At 34.4% G+C, this 20274-nt stretch overlaps 1 protein-coding gene across 14 annotated transcripts in view; it reads left to right on the top strand.

Annotated features, from left to right (window-relative positions):
• ZNF280D (zinc finger protein 280D) overlaps nucleotides 1–20274 on the top strand; it is a 136855-nt gene that overhangs the window by 67169 nt on the left and 49412 nt on the right. For all 14 annotated transcript variants that reach the window (XM_045067591.1, XM_045067589.1, XM_045067583.1 and 11 more), the window contains 4 exons: nucleotides 3816–3950; nucleotides 5775–6082; nucleotides 6551–6691; nucleotides 15128–15190. In XM_045067591.1, coding sequence (XP_044923526.1) covers nucleotides 3816–3950; nucleotides 5775–6082; nucleotides 6551–6691; nucleotides 15128–15190 — 647 coding nt within the window. The remainder of the gene's footprint in view (nucleotides 1–3815; nucleotides 3951–5774; nucleotides 6083–6550; nucleotides 6692–15127; nucleotides 15191–20274) is intronic.

The following is a 20274-nucleotide window of genomic DNA, read 5'->3' as shown; positions in this document are numbered from 1 at the left end:
AGAGTTCTGGAAACCCTATTCTTGGTACTCTTTATTTCATCTTTGGGCTTAAATTTGAATGGGAGAATGAGATATAAAATGGTAGTGCTGTTTCATTATGGATCTTTTATCATAATTTTCCCCATGTGCTTTCTTAAACTCCAGAGTGAGATGTAGAAATGGGAAGAATGATAATTATGAGAGAGATGTGTGGACCCACTGTGTGGGCTATGTGATTTATAAGGTTTTTATACACTGAGTTATATGTTTTGTCTTGCGATTGTTGCCAGTTTTTCTTTTTTTTATATGGAATATTTAGGAAGGTAAACAGAGTAAAGGGAGGGGAATCTATTAATAAGGATCATCAGCATCCTTCAAGATATTTACAATTTGCGTAATTATTTTTGAATTGGAACACCATAGCTGAGTAGGACTATAAACTTATAGTTAAGATTACATCATTAGTGCGGTATTAGACAATAAGAATTGTTGGTTCTGTGGCTCATTTTATTGTCTTCAAAAACTTTGGTTGTAACTTTCTTTTAAAAAGCTGTATTAAGAGCTCAGTGGGTTAAAGCCTCTGCCTTCAGCTCGGGTCATGATCCCAGGGTCCTGGAATCGAGCCCTATGTCAGGCTCTCTGCTTGGCGGGGAGCCTGCTTACTCCTCTCTCTCTGCCTGCCTCTCTGCCTACTTGTGACCTCTCTCTGTCAAATGAATAAATAAATAATCTTTTTTTAAAAAAAAGCTGGATTAAGTCTTGGGTGATTTTAGAGTTAACAATCTTTGTATGACTTTTAAGAAAGAATAAAAGTGATTTCAGATGTGTAAGATATGTTCATTAGATCTTTAGTAAGAATTTTAAGCAGTTAACATATGAAGTTACTTACCTTATGGCAAGTATTTATCATCTTCACAAGTATTATCATCTTCACAATCACCATATATGTACTATTATTTCTAACTTTTAGGTGAGTCAGAGTTTTAGAGAAAGCAACCTGCTCAGTGTCCTACTACCTAATAAAAAGCAGAATTAAAATTGCACTTCAGAGCCCAGGCTTATACTGCTTTTCCAGAGACCCAGATTTCACATTGACCTTAGGTCTAAGGGCAGAAATTACGTATAGTCAGAATTAACTCTTAAATCCCTCGAGTCTCCCAAACAGTGTGGTATATGTATCAAAAAAGTACAAAACAGATCATTAGTCCTCTAGCCTTGGAACAGATCACTGTTTCATTGACTGAACATGATGTTATTTTAAAATGTACTGTTTATTACTTTTATTGCTTTGAAATGCATTCATACATAAGAGACATGTTTAAGACTTAGGTCCAACTAAGAGAATAGAGGATTAATTAGCCTATCTCATGACTGGACAAATGTTCATTGAATGGAATGGCAGACGTTTTGAACTAGTTAAATTGTACCTGCTTCTCATTTGTACTTTATCAGTCTCTTGCTTTCTGCCTCACAGTCCAGTTATTTAACAAATATCTATTGCATGCCTTACTGTGTGCCAGGGGCTGTTTTGGGTACTATATTAGCAGTAAATAAAACAAAGTTTGTGCCTTCTGGAATTTGAATTATAGTAAAGGAAGATAAATATATGTGGACTTACGTTTGAATGTATATGCTTGCTAGCTGGTAATAGTACTGTGGAAGGAAAATGTGGAGGGTAGAGAGTACCAGGGAGGTGTTGGGAGTGGAGAAACGGTTGCTTGTTTATGTATGTGGTGTGGTAAAACAGGAGCCTTTCTGAAGGAAATAAGGAATAAGCCATGTGGAAATCTGGGAAGAGAAATATTCTGTAGGCATTGAAGTAAATATAGACATGGGGCACTCAAAGAACAGCTAAGAGACCAGCTGTGGCTAGAGCAGAGTAAACTAGTATGAGGAAAACTAGTAAGAGGTAAGCTTGTAGTGATAAAGCATAGGCCAGTTTATGCAGCGCCTTGTAAACCAGGAACAGGGCTTTAGAAAACTATCAGAGCATCTAAGTGTCTGAACAATCTGCTGTGTTTTAAGATCATTGGCACCTATGGGGAGAATAGACCACATGGAGGAAAGAACATGACAGGAAGAATATAAAGGAGTCCAGGTGAGTGGCTTGGACCAGTCAGTAGTAGGTAATGAGGGGTAGAAAGATGATGAAAGTTCCCAAAGGTAGAGCTGACAGGTTTTAATATGGGGTGAGCTACCAAGTGTTTGTCCAAAGGAGCTGCAAGAATGGAATTTTCATATACTATCATAGGAGGAAAACTGAGAAAACAGATTTGGGGGGGGGGACAGGAAGATAGGGAGAAAATCCAGAATTCAATTTTGTCCCTGTAATTAGTGCTGCTTAGGTAGTGATGTCAAGTAGACAGATGGATAGATTGTATTTAAAGCCATGAAACTAGATGAGATAACCTGGGGAGTGATTATAGATAGAGAAGAGGTTTCTGGGAATTGGATTCTGGTGAACTTTCTTTCTGTCCTTTGCCTTAGTATCTGTTTCTTAGCTGAGTTTTCTCTTTTTCTGCCTATTCCCTCAGCACATATAAGTGAATTTTAAAAAATTGCCTGTATCTATGATAAATCCAATGCACCACACTTCTAAAATAGTCTTAAGATGCAACTAGAATAGTAATACAAACCCATTATATTTATACATTTCTTTGAATTTTGTAAAGAGCTTTGATTTATGAAATGCCTGCTGTATGCTAGTAACTGTGCCAGGTACTTCTCAGTATATTACCTTGTTCGAATTTTATAAATGATTGAGTGTATTTTAATGGAAATGGTGATATATTTGGCAGAATGTAACTTTTGAGAAAACATTCTTTTGTATTTATGTATTGTTTAAGTGTGTGTGTGTATATATATATATGTACATACATATATCATTTCTTAATGAGAGCATATGAATAAGATTGTAGATGCTATTATATAGTAGAAAGAAAACTGGGTCAGGAGTTGGCAGTGCCAGTGACTAGTAATGGGGGAATGATTTAGATTTTTCTTGAATCTTGTTTTCCAGCTATAGAATAATAGCAGGATTGGGTTTAAAGAGGGACTCACACAAGGGATCTTAATCAGTAAATAGATTAGCAGTAGTTGTCTGATTTATGTCTCCATCTCAACACTGTTCAATGTTCATGTGGCTGTTGAAGTTAAAATTACTTAAAGTCAAATAAAATTTAAAAATCCGTTCCTGTGTTGCACTTAGCACATTTCAGGTGCTCAATAACCTATGTGGCTAGAGGCTACCATATTGGACAGTGTAGCTGTAGAACATTTTCATCATTGCAGAAAGTTACATTAGAAAGCACTACTTTATACAACCATTTCTATAACAACCTTTTTTGAAATGTCTGGTTAAATATTTGAATTTATTTTACCAGCTTGTCAACCAACTTAAAATAGCAAAGATTAAAAAGAATTTACTTTTTTTCCAGGATAAAAACGTAGTATAGCTCTTTTTAACCATGTGTCTAAACACTGTAAAATCACAATTAGATGAGCTTTCACACCACTGTTGAGAGAACTTCCATTAACCTACAGATATAATGAATCTTGGAACACTGAAAAAATAAAATTAAAAAAAAAAAAAAAAAAAGAACCTACAGATACTTTTATGTTCAGTTTCCGTATAGGAACAGACATTTTTGAAACCCAAATACTAATGCAGAGTATGTAAAAAATGAAACAATATTTTGCTGTTATTTATATGGGTGGTATAAAGTACTAGTTTTAAAATTATTTAGGTATCATTAAAATGAAATCAGAGCAGTTTAAGCACACAATATTTGTGGTTGTAGAAATTATTTTTCCTCCCTTTTTCTGTTTTTAAACAGAAAAAAGGAATACATCGTTGTACAAAATGCAGACTGCAGTTTTTGACATGCAAAGAGAAAATGGATCATAAGACTCAACATCATAGAACATTTATAAAACCTAAACAACTGGAAGGGTTGCCTCCTGGAACAAAAGTGAGTTTAAATGTGTTGTATTTTAACATTTTATATGATAATAGAAATTAACTCCTGCCTTCTTTTATTTATTAAATACAATACTTTAAAAAATGATGCCTGATTTTTAGTAAGCCTTTAATTTTAGGTTTTGTTATTTCTGTATCTAGAAAAGATAAACTTCTAACCACTGTTTTATGGTCAGTGGTGTGTGCTGTGCTAAAGTGATACTCCTTTGTAAAAAGTGCAACTAGATTAACTATTCCCTGGGTCAGTGTGTTGTGTCAATATTATATAGGCTATGTTTGAGCTATTCCAGTTGGCAGTGTATATGTTGGTTTTATCTGCTAAACTATAAGATGCTTGAGATCGGGACTCATGTTTTATCTTTGTGTCTTCAGCATCTGGTATAGTGCCTTGAGTGCCATAGGTTTTGAAATATTTATTGCAGTTATTACTGAGTCTATTCTCAGAGAAGCAAGTTCTGCTGCTGGATAGCATTATGTTTTAAGTGAGCAAACAACATGTCTGACTGCATACTGATGATTGTAATTTACTTTTCCCTTTTTGCCTTATATACCTCTGTTTTCTCTGACTTCTTTATATACAGTCAGCTCTTGAATATTTGCTCCAGTGGAGGGAAACAGAGGCATGGATAATCCAAAGTGAAATAATCCCCAAAACATTTATATTTGGCTTTGGGTACTTACCTTTGAATGTGGGTATGTCTGTTATTTGAATTAACTAAAACAATATAAAGCCATGCTCTGAAGACCTAGAGCAAGAGAAGCTATCCAGCATCCTTCCCTGCAGTCCATTCATTCCATGCTGGGACTAGACATGCAGAACACTAATGTAAGCAGTGCAGTCCTCTCTCATATTTTCCCTTATTAATAATAGTAGTAATAATATTAATAATGATACTAAATGTTTTTATAGCACCTTAGAATAAGGCTTTTGGTATGCTTTTTCATACATTCTATTATTTAATCCATACAGCAATCCAGTGAGGAAAGCAAGACAGTTATTGCCCCATATTATAGATAAAGAAGAAGAAAAGTTACTTACCCAAGGTCACATGGCTAGGAAGGCATGGTATGAGATTTAAACTCAAGTCTTTTGATTCCTAGTCCAGTGCTTTTGAGTGATACCAAAACACATGTATTCCATAGGACAAATACATGGGAGAGGTATAGTTTAATGATCAATGAGAATGTTGGTAGGCAATTGTTTTTTATTGCCAACCAAAAAATACAATTTCTGGATACTAAATGATAAACTTTATATTAGTTCTCTTTAAGGAAATTCTAAATATTAGTAAACTCTTTATCAGTATAATGAATTGATTGATGTAACCTCTCCCATAACCTATGTATACATAAATCCTGCCTAATGATCCCCTGGAAAGAGGAGGTCATGTTTACTCTAGATCTTGTTATTTTATAGTTTTTGAGGGTTAATGCAGGCCTTTCTAGAATTGTTTTTTGGGCTCTGAGATTTAAATTTTGATCTCTGTGAATTATTTAAGTTGTATCAGAGCATAAAAATAGCTATGGAATGTGCTCTTTTAATAGTCATATAATTTGCATTAACTCCTAATTATATATTAATAACTGTTAACATGACTGATATCAATACAAAAAATGTAATATTACAAGTGAATAAATATCAAGTTTAATTTCATTAATTGGGATGAACATTTAGAATAAATGAAAGGCTTATCCAATTATAGTTTATACTTTCCCTTTCCAAGTACTTGATGTTTAACTTTTTGTTATACAGTGATATTTCAATACTAATGCCATGATTAATTTTCTAAAGCAAACATTATCTCCATTTTTGTAGGTTACTATTCGAGCTTCAGTTGGACCGCTTCAGTCAGGATCTTCAACTACACCTTCAATTAGTGCAAGCACTTCTACCCTTCAGCTCTCACCTCCAAGGACTAAAAATATAACTGCTAAAAATCCCACAAAATCTAACACAAGCAAACCTAATCCAACTAAATCCAATACAAGTAAACCTAATGCAAGTAAGCCTAATGGAAGTAAATCTAAATATAAATCAAAAATCTCTAATATGCAAAAGAAACAAAGCACATTGGCTAGTAGCAATAAAAAAAGTAAAGTCAATACAGCATTGAGGAACTTAAGGTAATCTTTTATTCCTCATATATAACACTAATTTAATCTTAAGTATAAAAACTTTATTTAATATAATTTTACCTATTACACAACTCTCTTGTACATTTATATGCTATCACTATGACATAAAGGCCAAGCAAATAATAAAAAGGTATTTTCTTACAATTATTGCACAGTACTTGAATTATTTTTTTATAATATTCATTTATTATACTGGTATTATTATGTGTTCTGCTTAAATCTTGTGATGTTTGTATTGCTTAATTTAATCCCTTTTATGCCAATGGAAAACACTGACTTAAGTTAGATTGTTTACACTTACTGTAGCTGTTGTTCCATAACAAATTTTCAAATTATAACTGTTTAAGCATGTTTATTTAAACATCTTGTCCTTAATTAACAGAATATTAATAAGGCCCTTCCTTATTATTTTTGTCTTAAAATATATTTTTATCGTTTTCTTTATATCTCCATAAGGTATCGTCGGGGAATTCACAAGTGCATTGAGTGTTGTTCCGAAATAAAAGATTTTGCAAATCATTTTCCTACGTATGTCCATTGTAGTTTTTGCAGATACAACACTAGCTGTAGCAAAGCCTATGTAAATCATATGATGAGGTAAGATGAGTTAAACATCTGTAATTACCAATTAAAATTGTAGTTCAGAAAGTTTGTTTTAAAACAGTTATCCTTTTAGGGCGCCTGGGTGGCTCAGTTGGTTGAGCAACTACCTTCGGCTCAGGTTATGATCCTGGACTTCCGGGATTGAGTCCCACATCGGGTTTCCTGCTCCTTGGGGAGTCTGCTTCTCCCTCTGACCTTCTCCTCATGCTCTGTCTCACTCATTCGCTCTCAAATAAATAAATAAAATCTTAAAAAAACAAAACAGTTACCCTTTTAGAAGCCAGTTTTTCTCTTTAAGGAACTAAATGTCTAGTTATAGTGAACTTTTTAGAATAATGCCTGGTACTATTTTTTCTAGCATCATAACTCATAAAATTATTGGAACTAAAATTGTAAGAATAGTTAGACTAAGAAATTAGGATAGGTTTGTTAGGGAAATGGTTTCTCTATGGGTATTTTTTTTCTACAGAATTTTTTAAATGGTCATTTTCAAGTCTAGAAAATCAAATGTTTTAAATATATTTACCAAACAAATATATATAATCTCATGAATATTATTCTTTTCAACGCAGTTACTTTGAGAGACTCTAGGGTTTCTGGTGATGTTAGGAACTTTATTAGGTCTGTTTTTTTCTCTTCTGTCTGACTGTCCATCAAACCATCTATCCTTCAGTGGAATGAGAGACTATTCCAGTCATTAGGCCACTGTTGGAATTCTTTTTTTAAATTCTTTCAACTTTGGTTATTTGAGTACCTAATATTTGCTTTATGCAGAGAAAGCCTTCACAGCCCACGTTGCTTTCATTTGTATCTCATTAATAGAGGCATCCCTTACGATGGATTTTTATTTTCTGAAAAATAGCCCAAAATTATTTAGATATAGAGCAGTTACGTTGATTATGCAAAGTGAGGTTGTTCCTTTTTTTTTTTTTTTTAAAGTTAGAAATTGAAGTATAAAAGTTATTTTTTTACAGATCATAAAATGACCTCTATGTTATTTTCTGGTCTTATCAGCTATGGTTTTCAAGGATTTGTCTACCTTTCTTGATAGCTTATCACCTCTCTCATTTGTTATTTCCCCCTTATTAGCCTGACCTCAGGTACTTGGACTTCTTCAGTGCCAGTGCTTCACATCAACCGTTAAGTTATTGTAGCCCCCCCTTTAAAAACATTTTTTTTTTATTGTGTTATGTTAGTCACTGTAGTCCATCATTAGTTTTTTGTTTTTGTTTTTGTTTTTGTTGTTTTTTTTTTTTGACAGACAGAGATCACAAGTAGGCAGAGAGGCAGGCAGAGAGAGAGAGGGAAGCAGGCTCCCCGCTGAGCAGAGAGCCCGATGCGGGGCTCAATCCCAGGACCCTGGGATCATTACCTGAGCTGAAGGCAGAGGCTTTAGCCCACTGAGCCACCCAGGTGCCCCCATCATTAGTTTTTGATGTACTGTTCCATGATTCATTGTTTCTGTGTAACACCCAGTGCTCCATGCAATACATGCCCTACTTAACACCCATCGTTATACCCCCTTTCTTATACCACAGTACCAATTTTAATCTCATCATACATACTTTCATTTCTTTTCAATTCCCATTACCCTATACGGGTAACTCCTTTTGAGTTTTTAGGACTTTGACTCCTTTTTCCAGACCCGTAGCACCTATTTCACTTTATAGTCAACCTCACTCTCAGGGTCATCTGTTTTGGTTGCTGCTTTGTTTTTGTTCTAGGATCCTTTACATTTTTAGTCATGCTCACTTGGCATAAAACCCAACATGAGACTGGAACATCTTCCTCTCCTGAAGTATATGCTCAGTTCTAGACTACTCAACCGGTGTTTGATTCAGTCACCTCTAACTTTGTAGTTTTTAACTTTGACTCGGCCTTATCTTTTTATTTTAAAATACTTCTTTATTTATTTTTTAATTTTTAATGCTTTTTTTAGGGTTTTTAAAATTTTTATTATAGTCAGTTAGCCAACATAAAGTACATCATTCGTTTTTGATGTAGTATTTATCTACAATGTTTATTTAAACTTCTCTACAGTTCTCTGGAGATTTTATTGTAGTCTCTTAGCTGTTAACCTGGCCTCCTAGGAAGTACTCAGTTGGAAGTCATCATTTTAAATAATCTTTAAAACGTCAAATGTTTTTTCTTGTTACTTTTATTCTAGACATTGATCTCAGAAATCAAATATGTTCCACTTCTCCAAAGCTAACCCTGTCCGTGGTCTCCTCTAGTTCTTACACAGTCTTATTCATTTAACTTGCAACTTCAATTCTTCTCTCTCCCAGATTCCTTCTACTTATAAACATTTTCAGGTAATTTTTTTAAGACAAGGGAAATTTATCCCTACTGTCTACTGTCCTTATTTTTTGTCTTCCTTTTACCATGAGTGTTTGTAATGGGGCACCTGGGTGGCTAACTTGGTTAAGTGTCTGATTCTTAAGGTCAGCTTAGGACTCAGTCTCAGGACCTCAGCCTGAATTTAGCCCTGTATTGGGCTCTATGCTAGGCATGGAGCCTACTTTAAATAAATAAATAAATAAATAAAAGTGTTTACTAGCTTATTTGTGATTCATTTCTCTCTACCTTTTGAATATCATCCCCATCTACCAATTAACAGTCCTCCTTTAAGGATTATTTATCACCGTGTTTATTCACTTTATTTTTGCTCTTACTACTCCATGACTTTTTTAGAGTATTTGAAGTTGTCCTCACTCAATTGTGAAAGCCTCCTCTTCAGCTTCTATTAAACTGTTACCACTATCTTTTTTCTTCCTTTTTGGCTACTCTGTTTCTTTGCCTTTTCTTCCTTTAACTCATCTTGCTTCTTTACATTCCTTTTTTTTTTTTCTTCAGTAACTCAACTACTGTCACGTTTACCTTTCAACTTTAAGTCTTCTGATTTTAATCCTTAGTCTTCATGAGATCCAACTCTGTATTTCTAATTACTTTATATGTATTTTTACTTTTGACTCACTAGGTTCTAAAAAGAATACAGATGAGCCAAACATTATCATCTGTCCAGAATAACACACAACCACCACCCAAATACTCTTTCAGGGCATCATTTCTGTGAATGTGGAACACATCCTGGAAATAGTTTACTGTCCCAGGTTTCTTAAGCCCGTGAAGTTCTCTTGATCAGTCACTGTGCATTATGGTTTTCTGAGACTCCCCTTTGTGCCGTTTGCTACTCTGCTTCACTACTATTGCAGTGGTCTACACCTATATTTCATTCTTCTAAACCAGGCCCCAGGTATCCTTTCCCCCAATATACTGCTGTGTCGAATGTTTCTTCTTTCTGTGACAAATACAGGGTTGCCTGCATGGGGTTTTAATTCTGCCCTTAATTTGTAGGGGTCAAATTGGAAAATGTTTTCTGTTTTATTAAAGCAAGGGTCATTTCACCTTTCCCTCTCCCGTTTATTATAGGCTTCCCATCTGTCCTACAGAACCTTCAAATCCATTCTATTCCAGAACATTGCCAATTAGCCCACCTCCCTCAATACCCTTTTTCCGATTCCCAGCGAGCCACGACCCTGATGTTTGTTGACTTCACACACTGAGTTCCTACTCATTGTTAGCCTCTTAGGAACTGAAAGCTTCCGTTGCCATTCTCAGGGTTTGGTAGGTCTCTTTTCCTTTTTATCTGCTGGTACGCTTGCCTCCTTCACTGTCTTAGGTATTGTCCATTGAATGGCCATGATTATCTCTGCCCAGTGTGGATTCATATTATAGGTTGAGTCCTGTATGTATAGGAGCTTCATTTTCTCTTAAGGATGAGTACTTTAAATCTCTATCCTATTCCATTTCTGTACTCTCAGTTGGTCTCTTTCCCTCTGGTCTTTTTTTTTTTTCTTTTTTTTGCCCCATCCCCATAAACTGACTACTCTTCCCCAGAATAAAGTTTATTGCATATCTCATTTTAAAAAAATATTTCATTTATTTATTTGACAGAGATCACAAGTAGGCAGAGAGGCAGGCAGAGAGAGAGAGGAGGAAGCAGGCTCCCCGCTTTTTTGGAGTGTCTGATCACTGTAGCCACTCACAGAGATTATTTTTCACTTTGAGCTGTGTATGATTCACTTATTTTTGCCTTTTATTATATTTGTTTGTGTCTCTATTATTTCTGTGAGAAGAAGGGGCTATTTGTATTTGCCATGTCACCTAGCAAATTACAAATAGCAAGTCATTATTTGTAATTTTGAAGGGCTCTAAATAGAATCTTGAAAGAGGGTATTAAAAAATCTTGATGCATTGGAACCTTTTTGGAATAAGACTTGAAGAAGAGCACTATTAAACATGTAATTTTAAGTGATTTTTTAAAAGTAGTATTATTTGGATTTGGTTGTTTAAATTACTGCATCTTATTTGCTTACAGCCTTCAGGTGGCAATAGAAGTCACCTGAAAAAAATGGAAACAAATTACCACATAATATTGTTATTATTCCTCAATACAATGTAGAAGAAAGGTTTTTTCTACATGTAATAGAATTAACTTGACAGACATAAATATTTCATATCTCTCTTTTTAAATTTCCAATAATTAAGCTTTATTATACATAGGAAGGTAAAATTGTTGAAGAGTTTACCCGATTAGTGGCCTATGCCTCCACTTCTCAATTCTGAGTTACAAATCATATTATACAGAGAACTAAAATGCTGTTGGTTGTTACTTAGGAGAAGCAGGGGTGAGTAGACTGCTCTTCCCACCACAGACCCTGGTGTATGCTTTTCCAAGATGGGAAATATATGTCCAGGATGCCTCTACTCAGGTTGACTTGATACTTGCTGGTAAAGATCACATCTCTTAAGTAGCATTCCTTGGAGGCTGAGCTTCTCATGCCTTAATATCTCTTTTTCTAACAGCATTTACTATTTGCTAAGTAAAAAGTATGGCAAGCTGGTGGTGAAGAATCAGACAAATCTGGATTTGAATCCAAGCTTCACCACTTATTACCTCTGTGACTTTGGGCAAGTTACTTAACCTGACTCCCAGTTTCCTTTTCTTAAAAAGAAAGTCATTGTAAAAAAAAAAAAAAGAGAGAGAAAGTCATCGTGATAATTACAAAATATACTTAAAGTGCTTAACAAAATGATTTTTACTTGGGAGATATTCAAGTAATTATAGTTGTTATCATTTCTAAGTTGTCATTATTATGTATTGTGGATAAAGTACTTGCCTCTAATTTTCACACTTTAGTAGAAGAGATGATATTTACCTAGCTTAAGATAGTAAACAAATGACTATGAGAGCACAGAGAAAGTAAAAATGAGTTCTTTAAATAGGAAATAAGGGGAGGTATTCTATAAATGACATTTCACTAAGGCTTTGAAGGGTGTTTTAAAATTTTTCCAAGGAAAAAGAAAGCTGGTATAACAGTTTGTTCCTATACAATGGATAAGACAGAGCACAGAATTGATTTTTAGAAGATACGCTTGAGTTCATCATATGTTTTGTATAGATTTATTTGCATTAAAGAATAGTCATTAGAAGAACTGTTGGATTATTGTGATAGCATCATAACTGACATGCACCTGGGTGGCTCAGTGGGTTGGGCCCCCACCCCCAATCCAGTTCTTCCTTTCTTCTGGTACTATAGTAAGCATGTCTGGTCAGGTCATTTTTGGCCTAAAATCCTTTACCTTCCTAACATTAATAGTCATGAAGTTCAAATATTCTGGAGAGTATAAGATCTTACAATATTTAATTTTTGACCACTTTTTCAGCCCCTTTAATGCTTATTTTCTTGAAAATCCCTCTGTATCTTGCTCTTTGCTTTGCTTTGCTTGGAGTAAGGCAGTAGAGTGACCTTCTTCTTCTTTTTTTTAAAATTAGCATATAATGTATTACTTGCTTCGGGGGTACAGGTCTGTGAATCATCAGTCTTAACACAGCTCATAGCATAGAGTGACCATCTTAACTAAAATGAACTCCTGATTGCCAGTTGGCTTCTATTCCATTTACCTGCAGTTTTCCTTCATGCAGCCACAAAACTTTGTATGTGTCATTGTTAACATTTATCTTACAATTATTTATGAATATGTATTAATTCATTTTAAAAGCATTTATTAGGCTGTGCCAGCTGCTATTGGACTTTTCCCTCTTCCCCCACTCACCCCTGGACCTTGACAGCTTGCCCTCTTTCTTTTTTTTGTATCTTCAACCTCTGTTATAATGTCTTAAACAGGAGGCATACCATCAATATTGTTGATGTTTGTTTCATCAAAAACAAAGTTGTTAATTGTACTGATTTAAGATTATTAAGAAAATATGGTCAAAGGGATTTTTTCTTTCTGGTCTTAGGTATAATTTATACACAATGAAATTAACCTATGTTTAGAGAACAGCTAAATGAGTTTTGATAATTATATATAGTCATATAACTAGACGGTGAATTTTTAAAACCTAAATTTTAACATGTTTTTACTGTATTGTTTTTAAAATCATAACCTTTTTTTCTTTTAAAATTCATATCTATATTGTTATTAATTTTATGCAGATCTAATAGGAAGTAGGAGAATTTTTTCCTTCTTATTTGTGAGCTATAGAACCACTTTTTCCTTCCTATAATAATAATAATAAAAGGATGGAATTTGTATAGCAAATATAAGTAAAGGGGTAGTATAATTTTTTTTTATAAACTGGGTTCAGACAACTGAATTTTAAAATACCAACATTTTTTTTAAAGATTTTATTTTTTTATTTGAGAGAGAGAGAGAGAGAGCATGAGAATGGGGAGGGTTAGAGGGAGAAGCAGACTCCCTGACGAGTAGTGAGCACGATGGGGGGACTCGATCTCGGGACTCCATGATCATGAACCTGAGCTGAAGGCAGTTGCTTAACCAACTGAGCCATCCAGGCTCCCCAAAATGCCAATATCTTAATAAGTTACCAGTTGTAGGCAGAATGGAAGCCATCAAAGACCCTAAAATGTAATTTTTTTTCTCTCCTCTTACCAAAAAAACCAAAATAGTCTGTCTAAAGAAAAAGAAAAAATAGCTTTTAAAAGTAACTTTTTAAATCTCATTTAAAAAATAACTTCTTTTGGTTCACATTCTTTGGGTATCAGATAAAATCTTGGATTTATTCTTCTGGAGAAACAGTTATGGCACAAATTTTTGCATGCAATTTCAGTGTTTACTAACTCCTGATGTTCTCTTCTTCAAAAAACCTAATTATTATTTTTGTGATATTGTCTTATATTTGTAAATTCCTTAATAGTATTTATCCCCAAATTGAAGAAATGACTGTTAGAAGTCTTCTGAGGACACTTTCTGGGGATTATAGCTAGTCACAGTATTTATTTTCTCATAAGTATGTGCTGTGTTGATGATGGTTACCTTGTATCTGAGAGTGACCATTGACTTCGTGTGTTGGCTACTTTGAATCTATCAGTGCTCGCTAGGGCTACTGCTTCTCAATCTTTGGCTTGCCCTAAGAATTACTGGAGAAACTTTTTAAAACATGTTCTGGAGGGCCCCACTGCCAGGGATTAATTCAGTTAGGTTTGTAGAGGGCACAAGACTTTGCATTTCTAAATAAGCTCCTAAGTAAGGTTGATGTTACTAGACTGTGACTCCACTTTGAGTAATACTGTGCTAAATAAAGCTAATCCTGGGTTTCTAATACAGGAGAGCTTTCTTTACCAGATTTAAAAAGGTATATGAAAGCTATTATCATTGGTAACAAAGTTTAGTTAGAGGTTCTCTGTTTTGTGTTTAGGGGAAGTATTATTTTAGCTCAAGAGTTCTGCTTTTGTTTGTTTTTTACAGAACCTCTACTGGTAGTTGGAAAGAACTCTCTAAATGTTCAGTTTTACAAATGGTAAACAATGGCAATTAGCTGAAGTGGCTCAGTGGGGTCATGATCTGCCTTCATGAGCTGCCTTCAGCTCGGGTCATGATCCCCTGGGGTCCTGGGATCGAGCCCTGCGTTGGGCTCCTTGCTCGGCGGGGATCCTGCTTCTCCCTCTGCCTCTGCCTGCTCGTGCTCACTCGCTCTCTCTCCCTCGCTGACAAATAAATAAATAATAAATAAAATCTTTTAAAAAAATGATGATTGGTAAAGATTCATGTTATTTGTAGAAGTTTGAAAGTGTCTTCAACTCTTCCTTAACAGATGAAAAAAATTAGTTTGAGTTTTTTTGCTTTTTAAAGAAAATTTTAAAGTATTTCCTTTTTTATATAATGGTGAGGTACTGCTCTTATAAGAATATACTTAGAGAAATATGTTTCATTAGAAAATAAAAGGATAAAGTGGAATTTAAGATAAAACTGAATTAAACAGGGATGGCAAGCATTATTTTATTGTTTATATCATGATCTTTTACGTAAAACTAGAAACTTTAAGTACAAACAATAATAAAGCTATAAATTAGTAAGACTTACTGTATAATAAAATTAATAAAATCTGTTTTGTCTCTCCAGCTTTCATAGTAACCGTCCAAGTAAAAGGTTTTGTATTTTTAAGAAGCATTCAGAAGATCTCAGGTAATTAGCTGGTCTTAAATTCTTTCTATTAAAAAACTATATAACTATATAACTTAAATTGTATATATATGACATCTTTATTGAGATATAGTTCATATCCCATTTAATTCATGCTTTAAATTGTACAGTGAATAGTTTTTAGTATATTTTAGTATTTTATTATTATTTTAGTATATTTACAGAACTGTTCAGCCAACACCACAGTTAATTAGTAAAATTAGTTAAATTAGTACATTGTCATCACTCCAAAAAGAAACTCTTGTACTCAATTAACGATCATCCCCATTTCCTTCCAACTCCTCCCATCCCTAAGCAACCACTAATCTTTGTTTAGATTTATATATTGTGGACATTTCATATAAATGGAATGATACAATATGTGACCAGCTTCTTTCACTTAGCATCTTGTTAGCATATTTTCAAGATTCATCCATGTAGTAACATGTCAGTACTTCCATTTTTTATTGATGAATAATATCCCATTGTATAGATCTACCATAGTTTATCTGTTGAGGTTATTTTAACTTTGAAGCCATTATGAATATTGCTGCTATAAGCATTTGTATGCAGGTTTTTGTCTGGACTTGTCTTTTCATTTTTCTTGTGTATATATGTAAGATTAGGATTTCTGGGTAATATAGTAACTAACTCTATGTTGAGCCTTTGAGGACCTGTCAAACTGTTTTACAGAGTACCTCCACTACATTCCTACAAGCAGTGTGTGAGGGTTCCAGTTTCTTCACATCTTTGCCAACATTTGTTATTATCTATTTTGTTCTGTTTGTTTTTTAAGATTTTATTTATTTATTTGAGAGAGAGAGATAGCAAGAGTGGGGTTAGGTGCAGAGCGAGAGAGAGAAGCAAGACTCCCTGCTGAGCAGGGAGCCCAATTTGGGACCTAATCCCAGGACCTTTGGATCATGAACTGAGCCAGAGGCAGATGCTTAACTGATTGAACCACCCAAGCACCCCTTTCTGTTTTTGATTACAGCCATCCTGATGGGTGTGAAGTGTTATCTTACTGTGGTTTGTTCTCATTTTTTTAAAAACCTGATGTTGGGAAGCCCAATTTGGAAATCTAAATGATTGCTACTGGATGTTAGAAAGTTCTATCCATTATATCCTTAGACTAGAGATATGATTAACCTATCTTCTCTTGCTAAATTTCACTGGCGACAAGTGGTGTCAAGATATCTTTGTGCATTTATATTGTGTAGTTAGAACAAAAATAAGGCTCTCCAGCAATGTTTGAATATTAAAAAGATACCTAAGATACCTAGTAAAATGACTAATACTTTTTTTTACTTTTGAAGTACATTTCTCAAACCACTGAAATTCTTGGGGCACCTGAGTAGCTCACTGGGTTATGTCTCTGCCTTCAGCTCAGGTCATGATCTCATGGTCCTGGGATCAAGTCCTGCATCGGGCTCTCTGCTTAGCAGGGAGCCTGCTTCCCTTTCTTTCTCTGCCTGCTTCTCTGCCTACTTGTGATTTCTTTCTGTCAAATAAATAAATAAAATCTTTAAAAAACACCCTGAAATTCTTGAAATTATTAGGTAGCTTAATTCTTATTTTTCCTTTCTCAAAGAGAAGTGAACAACTTATTTACTATGCAGGAAGAGGTATTGATGAATATTTCTAAAGACATTGATACTTAACTTTGATTGTACCACATGCTAAACTCAGAATCCACTGAACACCATTTTAAAAATACTCATCTGAATTCTTTGGACTCTGTTGTTCTTTATATTGTTCATGTTGCCATTGCTACTTGAAATGTCATTGTCTTTGCTATACCAAGCTAATATAGAGAGATAAGATTACCAGTACTTGTTTTCGTGCTTTGAGTTACTAGAAAAAGTGGGAAAGGGATGATGTTATGTTTCAGGACCTTTGTACGTATTAGTCCCTGTGACTAGTTTTGTTCCCCAGATTTCTGTATGTCTTCCTTTATCTACATTGGGCTGCTACTCTGATCAGAGTGACCCTTTCCTTGACCATTTGATTTTTACATTGTATCTTCTCCCCTATGCTTTACCCCAACACTTCCTGTCTCCTTTTTATTCTGCATTTTTATCCAAGTCATCTTTCATCATCTGACATACTGTGTACTTTACCTTCTAGATTTTTCTGTGTCCTCTCACTAGAATATACATGTAGTTTGGATTTTTGTCTCGCATTGACTAATGCCTGGCACGTGGTAGGCACTCAGTAAATATTCAGTGAATAAGTTAATGTATATGTTGAAAATGACTTATATGAACTGTAGGTCCCATCTATGACTTAGCTCATAGGGATCTGTAGCTCACAGGGAGAGAAAATTTTGATTTAGTTTTTAAAAATATTAGTATAAATTTTAAGACATTTACTGAATTCAAGGAAATGGGTTAAGATTATATTAGATGTTGCCTTTACTGAAAATTTTTATAAGAATAAAAAGGGTTGGGGTGCCTGAGTGACTCAGTGGGTTAGGCCTCTGCCTTCGGCTCAGGTCATGATTTTGGGGTCCTGGAATCAAGCCCCATGTCGGGCTCTCTACTCAGTGGGGAGCCTGCTTCCCCCTCTTTCTCTGCCTGCTGCTCTGCCTACTTGTGAATAGAATAAAAAGGGTTTTTTCAAAAGATGAGATTTTGGTTTCATTTTTACCTTACTGTTATCAAGCTCAGTTATGTTTGTTTTTTAAACGAATTATATGATTTTAAAGATCTGGAATACTTCTCTTTCAACTGGAATAGGTCTAAAATAAAAAACTGGTCAATTTCTATGAATGGACATAGCATACTTAAAATTATAGAACAATAATTTTTGTGATTGCTCTTGTTTGAATGGAATATTCATTCTTTGTCTATTTTATTACATATCTGTCAGGTACACAATATAGCAGGTCTTATGAAGATGAGAGTGATGAATAAGTCTTGAAACTACCCTTCAGAGAATATATAGTTTATTGGGTGGGAGATAAGGGGTGAATGTATAAAACTATAATAAAGCAAGGACAACTTTTAGTAAGTGTGAAAGGGAAGAGAGATAACTTGGAATGATCTGCATAGCTGTTAGGTATACTTGGTTTTAAAGAATGAACATTATTTAAACTGATAAAAGATGCACAGAGTTATTTGAGTTAAAAGAAATAGTGTGAATAAAGGTGAAGGCATACAGAAATGAAAAAGTAGAAGGCATACAGAGGGAATGGCTAGTAGTAAATGGAGGAGCACGAAGTTCAGATAATAGTAATAAGATTGAAGTCTGGAGGAATAGTTTTAAGCTTAGAGCTAGATTGCGAAAGTGTTGAAAATATAGTTAAGTAGTTTGGACTTAATTTGCAGAGCATTAGAGAACCTTTGATATCTTATTTAGAATCAGGTGATCGTGAAGGAAGTTTCAATAGTAGGGTGAGTTATAGATGCATGAATCCTATGGATTAGAACTATTGTGGTAGTTATGAACAATTTAGTTAGGACCTAAGTTAAAATGATGAGGCAGTATTATATCATCTTTAAGAAGATAGGGTCTAGAATCAAAGTGCTCAATTTCAAGCCAAGTCCTGACCTTTATCAGTTCTGTGTCCTTGGTAGTTTACTAAGCTAACTTTATAAAAAGGTGATAAATTACAGCAACTACCTTTTTGGGTCATTACTTTATTTATTTATTTATTTATTTAAGATTTAGCTATTTATTTGAGAGAGAAAATACGAGTGGGGGGAGGGGCAGAGGGACAAAATCCCCCAAGCGGACTCCCGGCTCCATCCCACAACCTGGGAGATCATGACCTGAGCCAAAACCAAGAGCTGGACACTCAACCAGCTGAGCCACCCAGGTGTTCCAAATATTTACGTAAGATGATGCATCTACAATTCTTAGACTGGTACAGTGTAAATAATAAATATTATCAAATGCTTGCCATACTGATTATTTTAAGGAAGAGGAGACAGATAATTATAGTTTGAGCTTTACTATCATAATGAAAGACCAGCTAGGAGTAGGTGATTTGGGGAGGAAGTACATGATTTTAGTTTAATGTAGGTCAGTTTTGTTGTGCTAATGTGGCATCTAAGTGTAGAAACACAGCACACCTAAACTAGAGCTGCAGGGGAGAAGTCAATCTAAGGTATGTTACTCGCGTATATTTTGTGTATTGCCAAAACTTTAAAATTTTAAAGCATGTTATGAACTTCAAAACCGCATTTGTGCTCTGTTAATAAGTTGACAGTAACAATGATCACATTACATGGTCTATTTTTTTTTCACCTAAGCAAAAATAACTTATAAGCAGAATTCTAAAGAATCTCATGGACCCCTAAGAGGAGGAGGTGCAACCGAACAAATAAGGGAAATAGGATCATTTAGTAACATGGCTTCTCTCTAGTCTGACCTGCTGAGGCAGGATAATCTTGTCTTTATTATTTTCTCTGGACTTGGGTTCTGCTTTCCTTTTTTAGTGCGGACCAGCTTTCTCTATTGATCACTTGAACATACTAGTCCCAGTCTCGCACATCTTTCCAGATCAAGAAATTTGCAATTTTACAAATCCTTGTTTAGTGAAGGCATGAGTTAGGCACTCCAACCCTGGTACAAGTAACTATGACTAGTGGAATAGTAATTTAGCTACTACTTACCATAGAGACTACTTTTGATTTCTGTAGGAGCAGTTTGTTAACAGAGAAGATTATATAATTAGTTGTTAAAATTAAGCTTTTAGATTTCACTTTAAAAATATTCCGTTTAGATGTCAGATGTCTAGTACATTTTAATAGTTGCTTTCAAGAGGACTTTTAATTATGTTTGATAAAGTTCATTTAAGTTAAATAGACTAAATTTTTAAACAATATTTACAATTCAAGTTCCTTAAACATCTTAACATCATTTATACATTTAATATATTTGATTTTCTTTTAAACAACATTTCAGATGCTTGACTCACAAGATCCAAAGTACTTAGTCTAGTAAATATAATAAACATATAGTGGTTTTCTAAGTTTTCTGAAACATTTCCATATTTTTGCAGGGTTAATAATATTTTTAAATACCTTTCAACAAAAAATCTAAAGTTTAAACACAATTTAAATTAGAATCTGAAGGCCATT

This window comes from Mustela putorius, unplaced genomic scaffold, assembly GCF_011764305.1.
Source record: "Mustela putorius furo isolate JIRA1106 unplaced genomic scaffold, ASM1176430v1.1 tig00003896_pilon_pilon_pilon, whole genome shotgun sequence".
NCBI classification, from domain to species: Eukaryota; Metazoa; Chordata; class Mammalia; order Carnivora; family Mustelidae; genus Mustela; species Mustela putorius.
Note: the sequence above shows the minus strand (reverse complement) of the source record. Positions and strands in the feature narration are given on the sequence as shown.